At 47.2% G+C, this 17,145-nt stretch overlaps 1 protein-coding gene across 2 annotated transcripts in view; it reads left to right on the forward strand.

Annotated features, from left to right (window-relative positions):
• LOC143814903 (uncharacterized) overlaps nucleotides 1-13,344 on the forward strand; it is a 196,892-nt gene extending 183,548 nt beyond the window's left edge. For both annotated transcript variants that reach the window (XM_077293579.1, XM_077293580.1), the window contains one exon: nucleotides 12,968-13,344. In XM_077293579.1, the coding sequence (XP_077149694.1) occupies nucleotides 12,968-13,086 (119 nt within the window). In that variant the 3' untranslated portion in view covers nucleotides 13,087-13,344. The remainder of the gene's footprint in view (nucleotides 1-12,967) is intronic.
• The last annotated feature ends 3,801 nt before the right edge of the window (nucleotides 13,345-17,145 follow it).

The raw sequence follows: 17,145 nt of genomic DNA on the forward strand, positions 1-17,145 counted from the left end.
ATCTAGCTTCCCCTATCAGAAGAATCACAGACCTATCTTGCCTCCAGAGAAATATTCCCACAGAAATAGCAGCCCCCCACATATAATGACGGTGAAATGAGAGGAAGGCACAAACGTAGTTATGAAAACAGATTCAGCAAAATGAGGCCCGCTTAAGCTAGATAGCAGAGGATACAAAAGGTGAACTGCGCGGTCAGCTTAAAACCCTTCAAAATACCATCCTGAAATTACTTGAACTCATGTGCCAACTCATGGTACATGAGTGGTAATTTCAGCCCACTAGAGCAACCAGCCGCAGAGAATTACATATCTGCAAGCTGGACTAAAAGCATGAAAGTAAACATGAAACAGGGGAATCAGACTTAGCTTGTCCTGAAGGCTTTAGGAGCAGGTAGCAAAGGTAACAGAGACACACTGATACATTGATAGCCGGCAAGGGAATGACAGGAAAGCCAGGTTAAATAGGAAACACCCAGCCTCAGATGGACAGGTGGAAACCAGAGACCGCAACCCACCAAAGTCACCCAGTACCAGTTGTAACCACCAGAGGGAGCCCAAAAACAGAATCCACAACAATGTCCACAACTGACATATTGATAACCTAACGCATGGCCCCTTCAGAGATCAGCTGATATCTGCTCTGACAATGGCCGAGTACAACAACTCACACCTCATTCACATGAAGATAAACTGCGGCACTTGGGAGCAGCCATTAAACAATGTCCATTGCTTGTATCTGGCCACTGCTGGAGCAGAAATCCGCTGGCCGGTGGTGCTGCCTGGTGCCTACCTCCAGCAATGTCAGACTGCAGACAGGTCATCGATATGTGAGTCTGGGACAACCCCTTTAATGAGGACCTCAGTGTCTTGTTCTGTTCCTTGGCACAGTGCATTCGTTTTCTTTTGTGTTTGCTACGAGTAAAAAGCTCCTGCTGATGCCTACACACGAGTGTACAGACATGTCTCTGCCATCTTGTGCTGCCGCCATCAGGACTCCTGGCCAGGAATAGTCCAGTCTACAGCCGTGTGTTGGTGGAACAGGTGAAACCTCATTGAGGACTTGCTCTTTGAGTTTCATGTTATGGAAATTAGACCCCGACCCCGAGGAGAACTAGAAAACCCAAAGATCTGTTTTCTGTTCATCATTGTCCATGTGAAACCACGTTAGAATAGGTGAAATCTCAAAGATGTGGAGCAGCGCCCCAACGAGGAGCACAAGGAGCGGCTTTATTAGAGAAAAGATTGGACACAATGAAAATCAATTAAAACAGAAAAAGCGATAAAAATACAGGAGAGAAAACAGTAAAATAATGACAAGAGGCAATCAACTATAAATCAGGCTAAAGTATAACAATGGATCATGTACAAGAACCTAATCAGCGAGTCGCGGGATCATAATGATAAGTGACGCTCAATAAAGAGGAAGAGTGAGAATGAGTAATCCATGAATAAGACAAAGAGCGCACCCAGCTGAGATGTAGAAACAAAGTGCAAGCATGAGCACCGCTACAACCCCGACGCGCGTTTCACTCTCAGCTTTCTCAATGGGTGTGAGACAAAGTGTAGGGAAGGGAGATGAGGGTTGTACATACAGACACAACACTCATATGCAGAGTGACTTTACACAAGGACTGGTCATCAGTGTGTAGCTGTTGCTAACTCGGGCAGGACTCAAATATGTTACTGTAGATGAGGAAGCAGATACAACACATCGGCTTTATTGAAAGACAGAGGATTATATGCTGGAAAATAAGACTAATGGTTATTATAATGATAACAGCAATACTAGATGCAAAGAGAGAGAGCTGGAGTGTGTCACACAAGCTGCGCTCCAGCTATGGCAATGCAAAATTCAATGCAAACAGTAAAAACAATTTCTACCCACAGAATATTTTGCCTTATGTGAATGGTGTCTGTACACAGGCCGGCCACGGTGGGAGTCAGGGCTCCGTCAAATGAGAATTCATCCCTCATCAATGCAGTTTAGATTTGATGATGTTTTCTATGTAAAGCATGTTGCAGAGTGCGTCTTCTTGCAGTCACCACTGTAGTTATGAGAGCTTCAATCAGCAAGATATCTTGAGTAAACAGTATTTACTTCATACTGGTAAACATGAGATACAATTCAGTGTCACACAATCCGTGCACTGAGGCATATAACACATTCAAGAAGAAGAATGAATAACAGGAAGTAAGAAAAACAACCAACAATTGAGTTTCCCTCCCCACATTACAGCAAGTATATAACTTTACACACTATCGCCATCTGCTGTCTGGTTAGTATAAAGTCCTCCTTTCACTTATAATAAGTCCTAATCTGTTGCATATGCCAACACCCTTTCTCAACAATAAGGACTTATTCAATCAAACCCAACTTTTTTATTAGTCTCTGATGTTTATCAGCATTCAACGCCTTCGTGAGGATGTCTGCTGTCATTTCTTCAGTAGGACAGTACTCTAACTTCAAGACTCCTTGTTCCTGATGATCTCTCAAGAAATGATATTTCACATCAATATGCTTGGTTCTTGGATTGACCCTTTCCATCTGAGCAAGAACAAGACATCCTTGATTGTCCTCTTTCAGTTTTGTTGGTGCCAACTGTGGTTGTCCTAATTCTGTCAACAATTGTATTAACCACAGTACTTCTTGACTCGCATGTGCTGCGGCAACATATTCTGCTTCTGTTGAAGATAGTGTCACAATTGACTGTTTCTTACTTGTCCAACTTATTGGTCCACCTGAGAGAAAAAAAATATGTCCACTGGTAGATCTTCTGTCAGTTGGATCTCCAGCCCAATCTGCATCAACATATCCTGTTAAAATGCAATCATCACTAGTGGGTAATTTCAGCTTAACATTGCTAGTTCCTTTCAAATAACGCATTACTCTCTTCACGGCGTTCCAATCAGCTTTATTTGGTTTTGATGCCTTTCTACTCAGGATTCCTACTGCTGCTGCGATGTCTGGTCTTGTAACGGTCGCTAGATACAGTAGTTTTCCTATTGCTGTTCTGTATTCTTCATTATTTGGTAGCATATTTTTTTTCACTGTTCATCTCTTTGAGATAATTAGTTTCCATTGGAGACTTTACTGTTTTTGCAAGCAAAAAAATATTAAACCGCACCCTCTATCCATATGCCTTCCATAGGCAAATATGTGGCGCACGTCAATGCCAGGGGGTCAACCCAGCCAGAAAGTCCAGTACAAATCCAAAAAAGGAAAGACAGCGCCACAGCAGTCAGTGAAGTATAACTTACATCTTTAATCTGCCCTCTGCGGCGACGTTTCGGTATAACAACCTTTATCAAGCAAACCTTCTTGCAGTCACCGCTGTAGTTACGAGAGCTTCAATCAGCAAGATATCTTGAGTAAACAGTATTTACTTCATACTGGATAAACATGAGATACAATTCAGTGTCACACAATCCGTGCACTGAGGCATATAACACATTCAAGAAGAAGAAGAGAATAATCAGGAAGTAAGAAAACAACCAACAACTGAGAGTTTCCCTCCCCACATTACAGCAAGTATATAACTTTACACACTATCGCCATCTGCTGTCTGTTTAGTATAAAGTCCTCCTTTCACTTATAATAAGTCCTAATCTGTTGCATATGCCAACAAAGCAGACTTGTGTAAGAATCTCCATGGAGGAGATGAAATGGGGCATCCGAACAGAGGAGTCCAATATGGACTGATGTGCGTTTACATCCTACACAACACTAATATGTGATCTTGTGACTGTAAGGTAAGATAATTCTCTCACTGAATATTTCATTTCTGGCAGGACTAGACCCCGAGGCGGGGACCCATACAGTTATATACGCCCGTCCGGACTCCGATGTTCTCCTACCTATGAGATATAACTTGACCAGAGATGAAGACCCCATGAAGTGTGATCAGTTTATCTGGATATACACAGGACCCTCAGAATCAGCCCTGATCGCCAGGAGTAAAGGCTGTGACATGACAGAACATAACTTCCGGAGGATCTGTAGCTATAATGTCTCCCTGGACGGACATCTGACCTTGATTAATGTCACCCGGAACAACAGCGGGAACTATACCGTCGCCATGTACAACTCCGGAGGACAAATCATATTTTTACATAATTATGTTCTGTATGTACAAGGTAAGAGAGACTTGTAATGAGCAACTATACGTATAGTGTGCAGTGTAATGAGCGGGTGTACGTGTAGTGTACGGTGTAATGAGCGGGTGTACGTGTAGTGTACGGTGTAATGAGCGGGTGTATGGTGTAATGAGCGGGTGTACGTGTAGTGTACGTGTAGTGTACGGTGTAATGAGCGGGTGTACGTGTAGTGTACGGTGTAATGAGCGGGTGTACGTGTAGTGTACGGTGTAATGAGCAACTATACGTGTAGTGTACGGTATAATGAGCGGGTGTACGTGTAGTGTACGGAGTAATGATTGGGTGTACATGTAGTGTACAGAGTAATGAGCGGGTGTATGTGTAGTGTACGGTGTAATGAGCGGGTGTACGTGTAGTGTACGGTGTAATGAGCGGGTGTACATGTAGTGTACGGAGTAATGAGCGGGTGTGTGTGAAGTGTACGGTGTAATGAGCAACTATACGTGTAGTGTACGGTATAATGAGCGGGTGTACGGTGTAATGAGCGGGTGTACGTGTAGTGTACGTGTAGTGTACGGAGTAATGAGCGGGTGTACGTGTAGTGTACGGTGTAATGAGCGGGTTGTAGAATGTAATGAGTAGGGTGTATGTGTAGTGTACGGTGTAATGAGCGGGTGTACGTGTAGTGTATGGAGTAATGAGCGGGTGTACGTGTAGTGTACGGAGTAATGAGCGGGTGTACGTGTAGTGTACGGTGTAATGAGCGGGTGTACGTGTAGTGTACGGTGTAATGAGCGGGTTTACGTGTAGTGTACGGTATAATGAGCGGGTGTACGTGTAGTGTATGGAGTAATGAGCGGGTGTACGTGTAGTGTACGGTGTAATGAGCGGGTGTACGTGTAGTGTATGGAGTAATGAGCGGGTGTACGTGTAGTGTACGGTGTAATGAGCGGGTGTACGTGTAGTGTACGGTATAATGAGCGGGTGTACATGTAGTGTACGGAGTAATGAGCGGCTGTACGGTGTAATGAGCGGGTGTACGTGTAGTGTACGGAGTAATGAGCGGGTGTGTGTGAAGTGTACACTGTGTTCCAAATTATTATGCAAATGACATTTTTCTCGGATTTTCCTAAATGGTCGGTGCAAATGACAGTCAGTCTAATAAAAGTCATCACCCGTTAGATTATACATCGAATTTTATTGAATAAACCTCCCAATGATAACAGTATAATCTCCACAATGAATAAAAACTCAAAATACACTGTTCCAAATTATTAGGCACAGAAGAATTTCTAAACATTTGATATAAAGAACTGTAAAGTCTCATTTGTGGAATTTGCAGCATTAGGAGGTCACATTCACTGAACAAAAAAGCTATTTAACTAGAGAACCTCCTAACAGGCCAAGTTACATGTAACATAGGAGCCTTCTTTGTTGTCACCTTCACAGTTCTTGCCTCCATTGAACTTGTGAGTTTTCGGAGAGTTTCTGCTTGTATTTCTTCCCTCCCAGAGCTGCTGTTTTGATGTGAACGGCCTCCCACCCTCATAGATCTTTTGCTTGATGATCCTCTAAAGGTTCTCTATAGGGTTGAGGTCAGGGGAAGATGGTGGCCACACCATGAGTTTATCTCCTTTTATGCCCATAGCAGCCAATTACTCAGAGGTATTCATTGTCATGCATGAAGATGATTTTGCTCCTGAAGGCTTTTTAGACCATAGAAGAAAGTTGTCAGTCAGAAACTCTATTTACTTTGCTGAGGTCATTTTCACACCTTCAGGAACCTTAAAGGGCCCTACCAGCTGGTTCACCATGATTCCAGCCCAAATTATGACTCCTCCACCTCCTTGCTGACGTCGCAGCCTTGATGGGACATGGTGGCCATCCACCAACCATCCACTACTCCATCCATCTGGACCGTCCAGAGTTGCTCGACACTCATCAGTAAACAAGACTGTTTGAAAATTAGTCTTCATGTATGTCTGGGCCCACTGCAACTGTTTCTGCTTGTGAACACTGTTTAGGAGTGGCCGAATAGTAGGTTTATGCACCACAGCAAGCCTTTGAAGGATCCTACACCTTGAGATTCGAGGGACTCCAGACGCACCAGCAGCTTCAAATAACTGTTTGCTGCTTTGTAATGGTATTTCGGCAGCTGCTCTCTTAATCCAATGAATTTGTCTGCCAGAAAACTTCCTCATTATGCCTTTATTTGCATGAACTCTGTCTGTGCTCTGTTTCAGTCACAAATCTCATCAGAGTATGATCATCACTCTTAAGTTTTCGTGAAATATCTAATTTTTTCATACCTTGTCCAAGGCATTGCACTATTTAACGCTTTTCAGCAGCAGAGAGATCCTTTTTATTTCCCATATTGCTTGAAACCTGTGACCTGCATAATAATGTGGAACATCATTTTTGAGTAGTTTTCCTTTAATTAGAATCACCTGGAAAACCAATTATCACATGTGTTTAAGATTGATTTCAGTGATTCATTGAGCCCTGAGGCACAATACCATCCATGAGTTTATTTGAAAAACAAAACAATTAAATCTTTAAGACACTTAATCGAATTTGCATAATAATTTGGAGCACAGTGTACGGTGTAATGAGCGGGTGTATGTGTAGTGTACGGTGTAAAGAGCGGGTGTACGTGTAGTGTACCGTGTAATGAGCGGGTGTACGTGTAGTGTACGTATAGTGTACGGTGTAATGAGTGGGTGTACGTGTAGTGTACGGTGTAATGAGCGGGTGTAGGTGTAGTGTAAGGTGTAATGAGTGGGTGTACGTGTATTGTACGGTGTAATGAGTGAGTTGTAGAATGTAATGAGTAGGGTGTATGTGTACTGTAGCATGTTATGAGCGGGTTGTGCATGTAGTGTAGGGTGTAGTGAGGTCCTCATATTAAAATCCCCCACACATTTCTCCCAGACACAGTATGATGTCCCCACAGTGCATTTTCCCTACGTATATTTTGATGTCTCCACAGCACATTCCCTCATGGACAGTATGATATCACCACAGTGCATTCCCCCCCACACACAGTATGATGTCCCCTCAGCACATTCCCCCACATACAGTATGATGTCTCCACAGTACATTCCCCCCCCACACACAGTATGATGTCCCCACAGCACATTCCCCCACATACAGTATGATGTCCCCACAGTACATTCCCCCACACACAGTATGATGTCCCCACAGTACATTCCCCTCACACACAGTATGATGTCCCCACAGTACATTCCCCCCACACACAGTATAATGTCCCCACAGTACATTCCCCCACACACAGTATAATGTCCTCACAGTACATTCCCCCCACACACAGTATGATGTCCCCACAGTACATTCCCCCCACACACAGTATGATGTCCCCACAGTACATTCCCCCCACACACAATATGATGTCCCCACAGTACATTCCCCCCACACAGAGTATGATATTCCCACAGTACATTCCCCCCACACACAGTATGATGTCCCCACAGTACATTCCCCCCACACATAATATGATGTCCCCACAGTACATTCCCCCCACACACAGTATGATGTCCCCACAGTACATTCCCCCCACACACAGTATAATGTCCCCACACAGTATGGCGTAGTGTACATGTACTGTGATGGGCAATGAGCAGTGTGTATGTGTGGCGTAATGACTTGGGTGTCGTGTAAGATGGATCACACAGCAGACGGGTCACACAGCAGAGTGGTGGGAGACAAGCTGGTCTGTGGGCACCAGGGGCAATAAACACAATAACTGGCATCAGGCAGCTGTTTACAGTATGTGGGACATTAACTAGGGCCCAGTGCAGCCTCATTGGGAGCTGAACCTTGTCCTGCCATTGGTCCTTCTGACTAACTCAATCATTGGCCGGAAAGCACCACCTGACCTGGATACATAATGCTTACAGGCCATGAAGCCGGCTACAACCACACCAGCAAGCAGGAGGAGGCATCGCCCTCCTGTTTAGACGCTGCCCAGTGTGTTGGTGTCATTGACATCTGCGCTGGCGGTAGATACTGCTTCATAGTTTGTTCCAAGAAGAAACTTGTGAGAGTAGGTTATATGGGGTAATTCAACTTTTATCTACACAGAACATGAGGTACATGCATCAGCTTCTTAATACAGCATAACAGGAAGTTTGAAGGACCTTTTACCAGAGAGAAAGTGAAACCAAAGTACAACAAGTATATGCATTACATACAGCTACGCATATAACAGTAACAACACCGCGATCTACTGTCAGAAAAGTGTAAACTTCTCCTGAACACAAATAAGTCTGTATCTGTTGCATATCTGCCAACAGATATGTAGCGCCCCCACTGCCGCAGGGCCGAGGGGTACCCGGTACCGGGCCTCTGAGTCTCTGCTCTGGGGTTGTCACGGTGGCTAGACCCGGTCCGTGACCCTGCTGAGGGGCGCACAATGATAGATGTGGATGGTGGTGGTGGTGCGGTGCAGTAAATAACGAGGACACCAGGTTGCAGTCTCTTTACCTCTTTACTGAAGGCTTCTGGGTCCTCAGTCCGGAATACGGTTAGCCAGGCTGCGCAAGTCCGGCCGGTCCGATGGCACCTCCAGAGTTCCCTTCGCAGGTGGAAATCTGTGCCTTCCTTCTAGCGCTTATGTGTTGTGGTCCTCCCCTGCTGTGCTTACGGGATAGTCCCCACAACTGTTGTGTCTGTTTCTCGTGTTCCCTCACAACTCGATTCTGATGTTCTTCTTCTTCTTCTCGTCCCCCAGATCTTATGGTAGGACGCACCCGTATGACGGGAAGGCTCGGAGCTCTTCCGGGACCCTAGAGTCGCCCCTCTCCACAAGTTGCCCCTATGTCTGCGTAGGTGATGTAGGTGAGACAGCCAGCCTATAGCTCTCTGCCCTGCCGTTGGTTTGAAGTAATGCTTAGAGCCCTGTACTTCCTCGGCGTTCCGGCCACCGGTTATTTACGCCTCAGTAGGATGTTGCCTCGGTCTAACAGCACGACTCCTACTGGTATTCTCCCTGTTGCGTTGATCTCGTTTCTCACTCAGCACAATAAATCTCGCTTCTTATCCTTTCTTAGGGCACCGCCGCTATGAAGTGCAGGCGCGGTCCCGTAGCTTTCTCTCTGTTTGCCAGGCCTCTGTCAGGATCCCACCCCTGACAGGGACCCTACCGAATCTTCCCCTACAACACCCTCTGCCACAAGGTGTTGCCTGGTTCCAACCCAGTCAGCGTTCTCTCTAACTTCCTGCCTAACCCCCAGTTTTACCAGATTGTGAGGAGTGGCCTAATGAATAGTACCCTTAGCTCCCCCTGGAGGCCAGACTGTGAAATGTATTGGTGTATGTGATACCTGGTCAGATGAACTCCTTCAGTGCCATCAGACATACCATAGCCCCCCTTAGCGGCGGAGCCACAGTACTGCAACGACCAGGACTCTGGGGCGCTGCACTCCCCCCCGGTTAAATCCAGTACTCCTGGACTGGGAAGAAAACAACAATACATGTCAGCAAAAAGACATACAATTTTGAAAATGCAAGTCAACTTTGTAACAGAGCTTCCCTTTATGGGAGGTGAGGACACTTGAACGTTACAAACATGGTTAAATACTTTTTAAATAACTTTACTATAAATAACTTTTCTTACCCAACCAGGTATTCTACTAAGTGCAAAATTTTGAACAACAATCCAACTTTGCCTTTAAGGACGTACTCGCTAAATCCACTAAAGACCTTCTTATATCACATATAAGGCTAATTAACTTTTATGCATTCTCCTACTTTACGTCTGCAGGACCGCCTGTCCTAACTGCTCCAGACCTACTGCCTCTCCTTTCTGTTACAGGACCGCTCCTTTCCGCCCGAGCCTACTGTCCTTCCACTACTATACACAGTATAGAACATATCATTTTTCTTTCAGTTTAAGATCACTGAGCCATCTCTGTATGGCTCCTAGGAGGACTCACCACTAACCCCTACGGGTTCATTCCCTGTCCTCATTCTTCTATCAACATTATTGAACATTTCTTACAATCAACTAGTTTGTTACATTTAACTTTCACATATCAACATCATCAATACTTTCTTTTCAAGACATTATTGCCATTCAACCATCTTAAGGCAACACTGTTCATAAATGCAGGATGTGAACATCCCCTTTAAGAGGGGACCAAGTCTCTATGAGGTAGTACAACTTCTCAAGCCGCAAGTCCGTATGCAGCAAGGACTCCAGTGCAGGTTCCAAGAACCGTATCTTCGCAAAGAGTCCGTCTTTTATGTAAAACCAGTAGAGAGCACCTTTAAGAAGGTGCAAACTATATACAAGGAGTTTGTATCATGCATTGTTCATGATTCAGCAGTTCTTTGATAACTTGTGCAAAACGTAGAAAACAAACAAAAACAATAGGGATCCCGGGTCAACAAAGGGATCCCTTTAAGAATAACCCTAGACGGGTTTTAGCAGCAAAACATCAGGAAGACAAACAGTTAACTATTTACATGTTCAGGTTTCCCAGGTTTAGTTGGACGGCTTCCAGGGCTGCACCTGGCACTTAACCCCTCTTGGCCTGGGAAAAGTGAGGTCCAGGGTCACACCCAGTGCTGGACAAACGCCGTTAATCCGTCTTTCGAGTACGGTGAAATCATGCGCAGCGATGGAGGTCTGCGCAGCTTGAGTATGGGCATTTGCTGCAGCAGAGGTAGCGGCTGCTGCAAGATCAGTCACTGGAACGGAGTCAGCAGCTGTGGCACTAGCAGTCACTGGAGTGGTGTCGGTCGTCAGGGCAGGGTCGTCCTTCATACCTGCTTCAGATGCGGTTCCTCCGGTGCCGATCTGCTCCGTCTCCGCTGGGGTCTGGAACGCTAGCTGCAGGGCCTTGCGCTGCGGCGTTGTCATCTCCATTTGCAGCATCTCGCTTTCTGGCAGAGCCTTGCTTTCTGGCTTCGGAGCGCTGGAACTTCTTTCTTGCTCCGGACCAGATGAGGCTGCCGACAGATGTCTGGTGGGGCTCCCGATGTTGGTCTTCTTCCACCTGGCCTCAGTGCTCAGCTGCGTCTGCAGGAGTTGGTGGATCAGCTCGTCCGCTCCGGTCTGCAGGAGGTCAGCATCAACTGTGGAGGTCTGGCTGCGGTGCCTCTCCGGGTAGCTGGGGGAGTCCTCAGCTCCGACCCCACGCTCCGGCTCCTGGCGGCTGGCCATGGCGTCCTCCATGTCGCTGACTTCTTCTTCCTGGTCCTTTTCCCGCTCTCTCCTTCGTGGGCGGTTTCGCTTTTGTTGTCTCCGCCCCCCATTGAGGATCAGTAGGCGGATCCCGGCTGCTGACGGACACGTCCTCAAGGGGCAGAAATATTTAGACTGGGCGGCCATTGTCTTTCGCGCTCTCCAGCTTGTCTACGCCCACTCCACGCCCTTCTTCTTCTCCTGCGCTCTCCTTAGCGCTGTAATGGCGGCGGTTTTGTTGGGAACTTCTGGCGGCAAGTGGCGTGGCACAGTCTTTGTAATAAGTCACAGTCCAAGTATAATAAATCACAGTTCCAAGGCACGCATGACCTGATTCTTCAGGCTTAAGTAGATCCTGTTCGTGACGCCAAGTTGTAGCGCCCCCACTGCCGCAGGACCGAGGGGTACCCAGTACCGGGCCTCTGAGTCTCTGCTCTGGGGTTGTCATGGTGGCTAGACCCGGTCCGTGACCCTGCTGAGGGGCGCACAATGATAGATGTGGATGGTGGTGGTGCGGTGCAGTAAATAACGAGGACACCAGGTTGCAGTCTCTTTACCTCTTTACTGAAGGCTTCTGGGTCCTCAGTCCGGAATACGGTTAGCCGGGCTGCGCAAGTCCGGCCGGTCCGATGGCACCTCCAGAGTTCCCTTCGCAGGTGGAAATCTGTGCCTTCCTTCTAGCGCTTATGTGTTGTGGTCCTCCCCTGCTGTGCTTACGGGATAGTCCCCACAACTGTTGTGTCTGTTTCTCGTGTTCCCTCACAACTCGATTCTGATGTTCTTCTTCTTCTTCTCGTCCCCCAGATCTTATGGTAGGACGCACCCGTATGACGGGAAGGCTCGGAGCTCTTCCGGGACCCTAGAGTCGCCCCTCTCCACAAGTTGCCCCCTATGTCTGCGTAGGTGATGTAGGTGAGACAGCCAGCCTATAGCTCTCTGCCCTGCCGTTGGTTTGAATTAATGCTTAGAGCCCTGTACTTCCTCGGCGTTCTGGCCACCGGTTATTTACGCCTCAGTAGGATGTTGCCTCGGTCTAACAGCACGACTCCTACTGGTATTCTCCCTGTTGCGTTGATCTCGTTTCTCACTCAGCACAATAAATCTCGCTTCTTATCCTTTCTTAGGGCACCGCCGCTATGAAGTGCAGGCGCGGTCCCGTAGCTTTCTCTCTGTTTGCCAGGCCTCTGTCAGGATCCCACCCCTGACAGGGACCCTACCGAATCTTCCCCTAAAACACCCTCTGCCACAAGGTGTTGCCTGGTTCCAACCCAGTCAGCTTCTCTCTAACTTCCTGCCTAACCCCCAGTTTTACCAGACTGTGAGGAGTGGCCTAATGAATAGAACCCTTAGCTCCCCCCGGAGGCCCGGCTGTGAAATGTATTGGTGTATGTGATACCTGGTCAGATGAACTCCTTCAGTGCCATCAGACGTACCATAGCCCCCCTTAGCGGCGGAGCCACAGTACTGCAACGACCAGGACTCTGGGGCGCTGCAGATACAGCCGGTGCCGGTGTATGGAGCACGGTCACTGGTACTTGCGTCCTTAGGGTCTGATCGGGGGATGGAGCAGGGCACATGGTGGTGGTCAGTCTAGGTTGGGTGAAGGGCTCTGGTTCCACCGGTGATATTTTTGGTCTTACGTTCTCCTGAATTTCTCTCCTGTAGAATTTCTTTGGGAGCAGTCGGCTCCGCACGTCTTCACGCACGGGGCGCTGTGTGTCCTGTTCTCTGTGCTCCTGGTGTGTTTCCTCACTGACCTCTGGAAAATGAAGAAATCCTCATGAAGAAAGACTGAAGAAAGAGTCGTCATGGAGAGCGGGAGGCAAAGTAACGCCACTGGCGGTGGTACTGCCGGAGCTTACAAGGTCACATCCCACCATAGCTACAGTATGTGTGACCAAATGACTACTGTTAGGGCCCTCAGTTGCGTCCAAGGGGCCCGGGCTCCGTATGATCCTCTTTTATAGCATTCTGTTCTGCATGTGATGTTATAATACGGAAAGCAAAGTATCTGCCACAATAAACGTTATACCGAAATAGTGATACAGCCTGCAAAGTATCACCAAAATGTTCCTGATATGTTCATCCCACAGAATAAGGACACATGATGCCAGATTAACACTAACAAGTGCATATCAAATAATACCGCCAGATTATTACTACCACATACATCTCACATAGCACTGCCATATAGTGCCGGATTATTACTATCACATAGCACCGCCATACAGTGTCAGATTATTACCATCACATACATCTCACATAGCACCGCCATATAGTGCCGGATTATTACTATCACATAGCACCGCCATACAGTGTCAGATTATTACCATCACATACATCTCACATAGCACCGCCATATAGTGCCGGATTATTACTACCACATACATCTCACATAGCACTGCCATATAGTGCCGGATTATTACTATCACATAGCACCGCCATACAGTGTCAGATTATTACCATCACATACATCTCACATAGCACCGCCATATAGTGCCGGATTATTACTACCACATACATCTCACATAGCACTGCCATATAGTGCCGGATTATTACTATCACATAGCACCGCCATACAGTGTCAGATTATTACCATCACATACATCTCACATAGCACCGCCATATAGTGCCGGATTATTACTACCACATACATCTCACATAGCACTGCCACACAGTGCCGGATTATTACTATCACATAGCACCGCCATACAGTGTCAGATTATTACCACCACATACATGTCACATAGCACCGCCATACAGTGCCGGATTATTCCTATCACATAGCACCGCCATATAGTGCCAGATTATTACTACCACATACATATCACATAAAAATAGCAGAACCCGGAGCATAATATAAACAACTTCTTTATTGATACAAAAATTGTAAAAACCATATATCAGTAATACATTAGGTGCATATATTCCAATGAATAACAAAGATAAGGGGGAAGCCCACCCCTCTATAGTCCCCATACTGAGCAATAACCATATAGAAAAGATGGAACAAGAGACCCTTCCATGTGATATATCCTAGTAATATGGCAAGCTGGTCAATGGTAAATAACAGTCATTGCATCCAAAGCAAAATATCACAGGCCAGCTTACCAGCACAGAGGGGAGACAGAGGAGGAGGGTCCCGCCGGAATTAAGACCCCGACGCGCGTTTCACGGCTTTGCCACGCCGCTTCTTCAAGGGAGTGTGAGAAAGGGGCGACCAGGACCTGCTGATAACCTTCCTGACCCCAGTCACATGTCCGTAGCCGGTCAATGATGGTGGCGCCAGCGGCGCATGCGCACGGCGATGGGAAGGTCCTCCATGGAGGCAGGGCGTCAGGCCCAGTGCCCACGCCCCGGGACATCTGCCCGCCCACATGGAGCCGCCCATCAGCCGGGCGATGCGCACGGCCACCAAGGAAGGTAAATCATAAAAGACAGCGAGCGCTGCCAAAAATAATGGACGGCAACAGGACCTCAATAACTCTGCCTGTCATAAGGGAATTGAAGCCAAAGTGGTCCAACAAAATTACACCGGACCACAGATAGGAAACTGCCACTGATATATATTATATTAATACACACCCCGGGCACGGCAACTAAGTAATAATCATAAGGGTCATAACAACCCAAATAAGGGAGAAGATGGCAGTATATAGTTTCATACATTATGCAGAAAAGAAGGTATCTAAAATTCATATCATATTATCCATCAGTGCATATATGTATAAATACCATCTTACAAATATATGCCGCGACACAGAACAGGTAAAAAAGATATATACATTGGACAGGTCCATTAATGATATGCAAATAGCAAGTAACCAGTTCCTGTTCACAAGGGCATCCGTGTCTCAAGAAGCGGCAGAGGTGGTGAGATGTTGAATCCAAATGACCAGGGGAAGAAGGAGACAGCCGCCAGTAGAAGGCCCACAGATAAGAACGATTACTGATGATAAAGGAGAAAAAAACAATGATTAAAAACAAAAATAAAATAAAAACAGAAAAATTAATCCGGAAGGCAAATGATGGGTACTGATATAAGCAGAGAACCGAGATAGTAGGTTGCTAGAGATAAGGAGCAAAGCTCAAGGATTCGGTGAGACATCTGGGGGTCATACAGTCCAACATGACAATCCATTTTGTTTCAATCTGTGCTAACCGTTTTTTGTTATCGCCACCCCTCACGCCCAGATGAAGTGCGTCGATCCCCCGAACAGAAAGTAGTTTTGAGTTACAATTGTGATGTAACCTAAGGCTACTTTCACACTAGCGTCGGGCTCGGCCCGTCGCTGTGTGTCGGGCCGACGTTCCCGACGCTAGCGTTGTCTCCACCGCACAACGGGGGCAGCGGATGCATTTTTCCAGCGCATCCGCTGCCCCATTGTGAGGTGCGGGGAGGTGGGGGCGGAGTTCCGGCCGCGCATGCGCGGTCGGAAAAGACGTTTACGACGGAGCAAAAAACTTTGCAAGCAACGTTTTTTGCTCCCGACGGTCCGCCACTGCACGACGCATCCGTCGCATGACGGGTGCGACGTGTGGCAATCCGTCACAATGCGTCGCTTAATGTTAATCAATGGTGAAAAAACGCATCCTGCAAACACTTTTGCAGGATGCGTTTTTTCGGCAAAACGACGCATTGTGACAGAATGCAGTTAACGCTAGTGTGAAAGTAGCCTATAATGTCGGGGGAGCGTTTTTAAGTCAGTCACTGTGGGCACCGTCCTGGCCGCGCCAATGTCCCGCACATGCTCCCGTACACGGACCCTAAGTTCACGTGTAGTAAGACCCACGTAAATCCTCGGGCACGGACAGGTGGCGTAATGTATAACATTTGTTGTCCCGCAGGAAATACGCTGTCTAATTAGAAAAGTTCTAGAACCATCACTTGATTTAAAGTCAAAGCAGCGCAGGACATTGGCGCAGGCAAGACAGTGCCCACATGGAGTGCAACCCGGGCGAGGGCCAATAGTGCCGAAAGGATTCATTGGAGCAGGAACGTAAAGGCTCCTAACCAACATATCGCCAAGATTCATGCCCCTTCTCGGGGTCATGAGAGGAAGGTCACCCAGGGCAGCACGCAGGGAGGGCTCAGTCTTGAGGACAGGCCAGAGTTTTTTGAGGATTGAACGCATACTCTCCCACTCATGATTAAAGGTGGAGATGAATCTGATATCGCTATCTCCACCCTCAGCACGACGTTGAGTGGTAGAGTTCAATAGGTCACTACGTGGGGTTCGCGAGCACGATCATAACCGGCTTTGATAGACCTGCGGCTGTAGCCGCGAGCCGTAAATCTCTGTTTTAAGTCACTCGCCTGTGATTCAAATTTCGCCTCAGAGGAGCAAATTTGCCGCATCCTGAGGAACTGTCCGACCGGGACAGCCCTTACAGTGGCTGGATAATGAGCGGAGGCAGCATGCAGCAGGGAATTAACGGAAGTAGGCTTTCTGAAAACATCCGTCTGGATGCGCCGGTCAGAATCGACCTCCAGACGGACATCCAGAAAGTCCACCATAACCTCACTAGAGGTATATGTAAGCCGTATATTCTGCATGTTGTTGTTCAAAGTCTTTATAAAATCCTCGAGCTGGTGAGCAGATCCCCCCCACAAAAACAGAATGTCATCGATATAACGATACCAGCACAGCACATGGGCTGCGGCAAGTGGGCCCCCGTCCCCAAAGATGTCCCTCTCCCAGGCGCCAAGGAAGAGGTTGGCGTACGAGGGCGCACAAGCCGCGCCCATGGCTGTGCCGTGTTTCTGTAAATAAAAATTATCCTTGAAAACAAAGAAATTGTGGGTGAGGATGTACTCCACCAGCTCGAGGATGAGCTCACAT

The sequence above is a fragment of the Ranitomeya variabilis genome, chromosome 3 (genome assembly GCF_051348905.1).
Source record: "Ranitomeya variabilis isolate aRanVar5 chromosome 3, aRanVar5.hap1, whole genome shotgun sequence".
Taxonomy (NCBI): Eukaryota; Metazoa; Chordata; class Amphibia; order Anura; family Dendrobatidae; genus Ranitomeya; species Ranitomeya variabilis.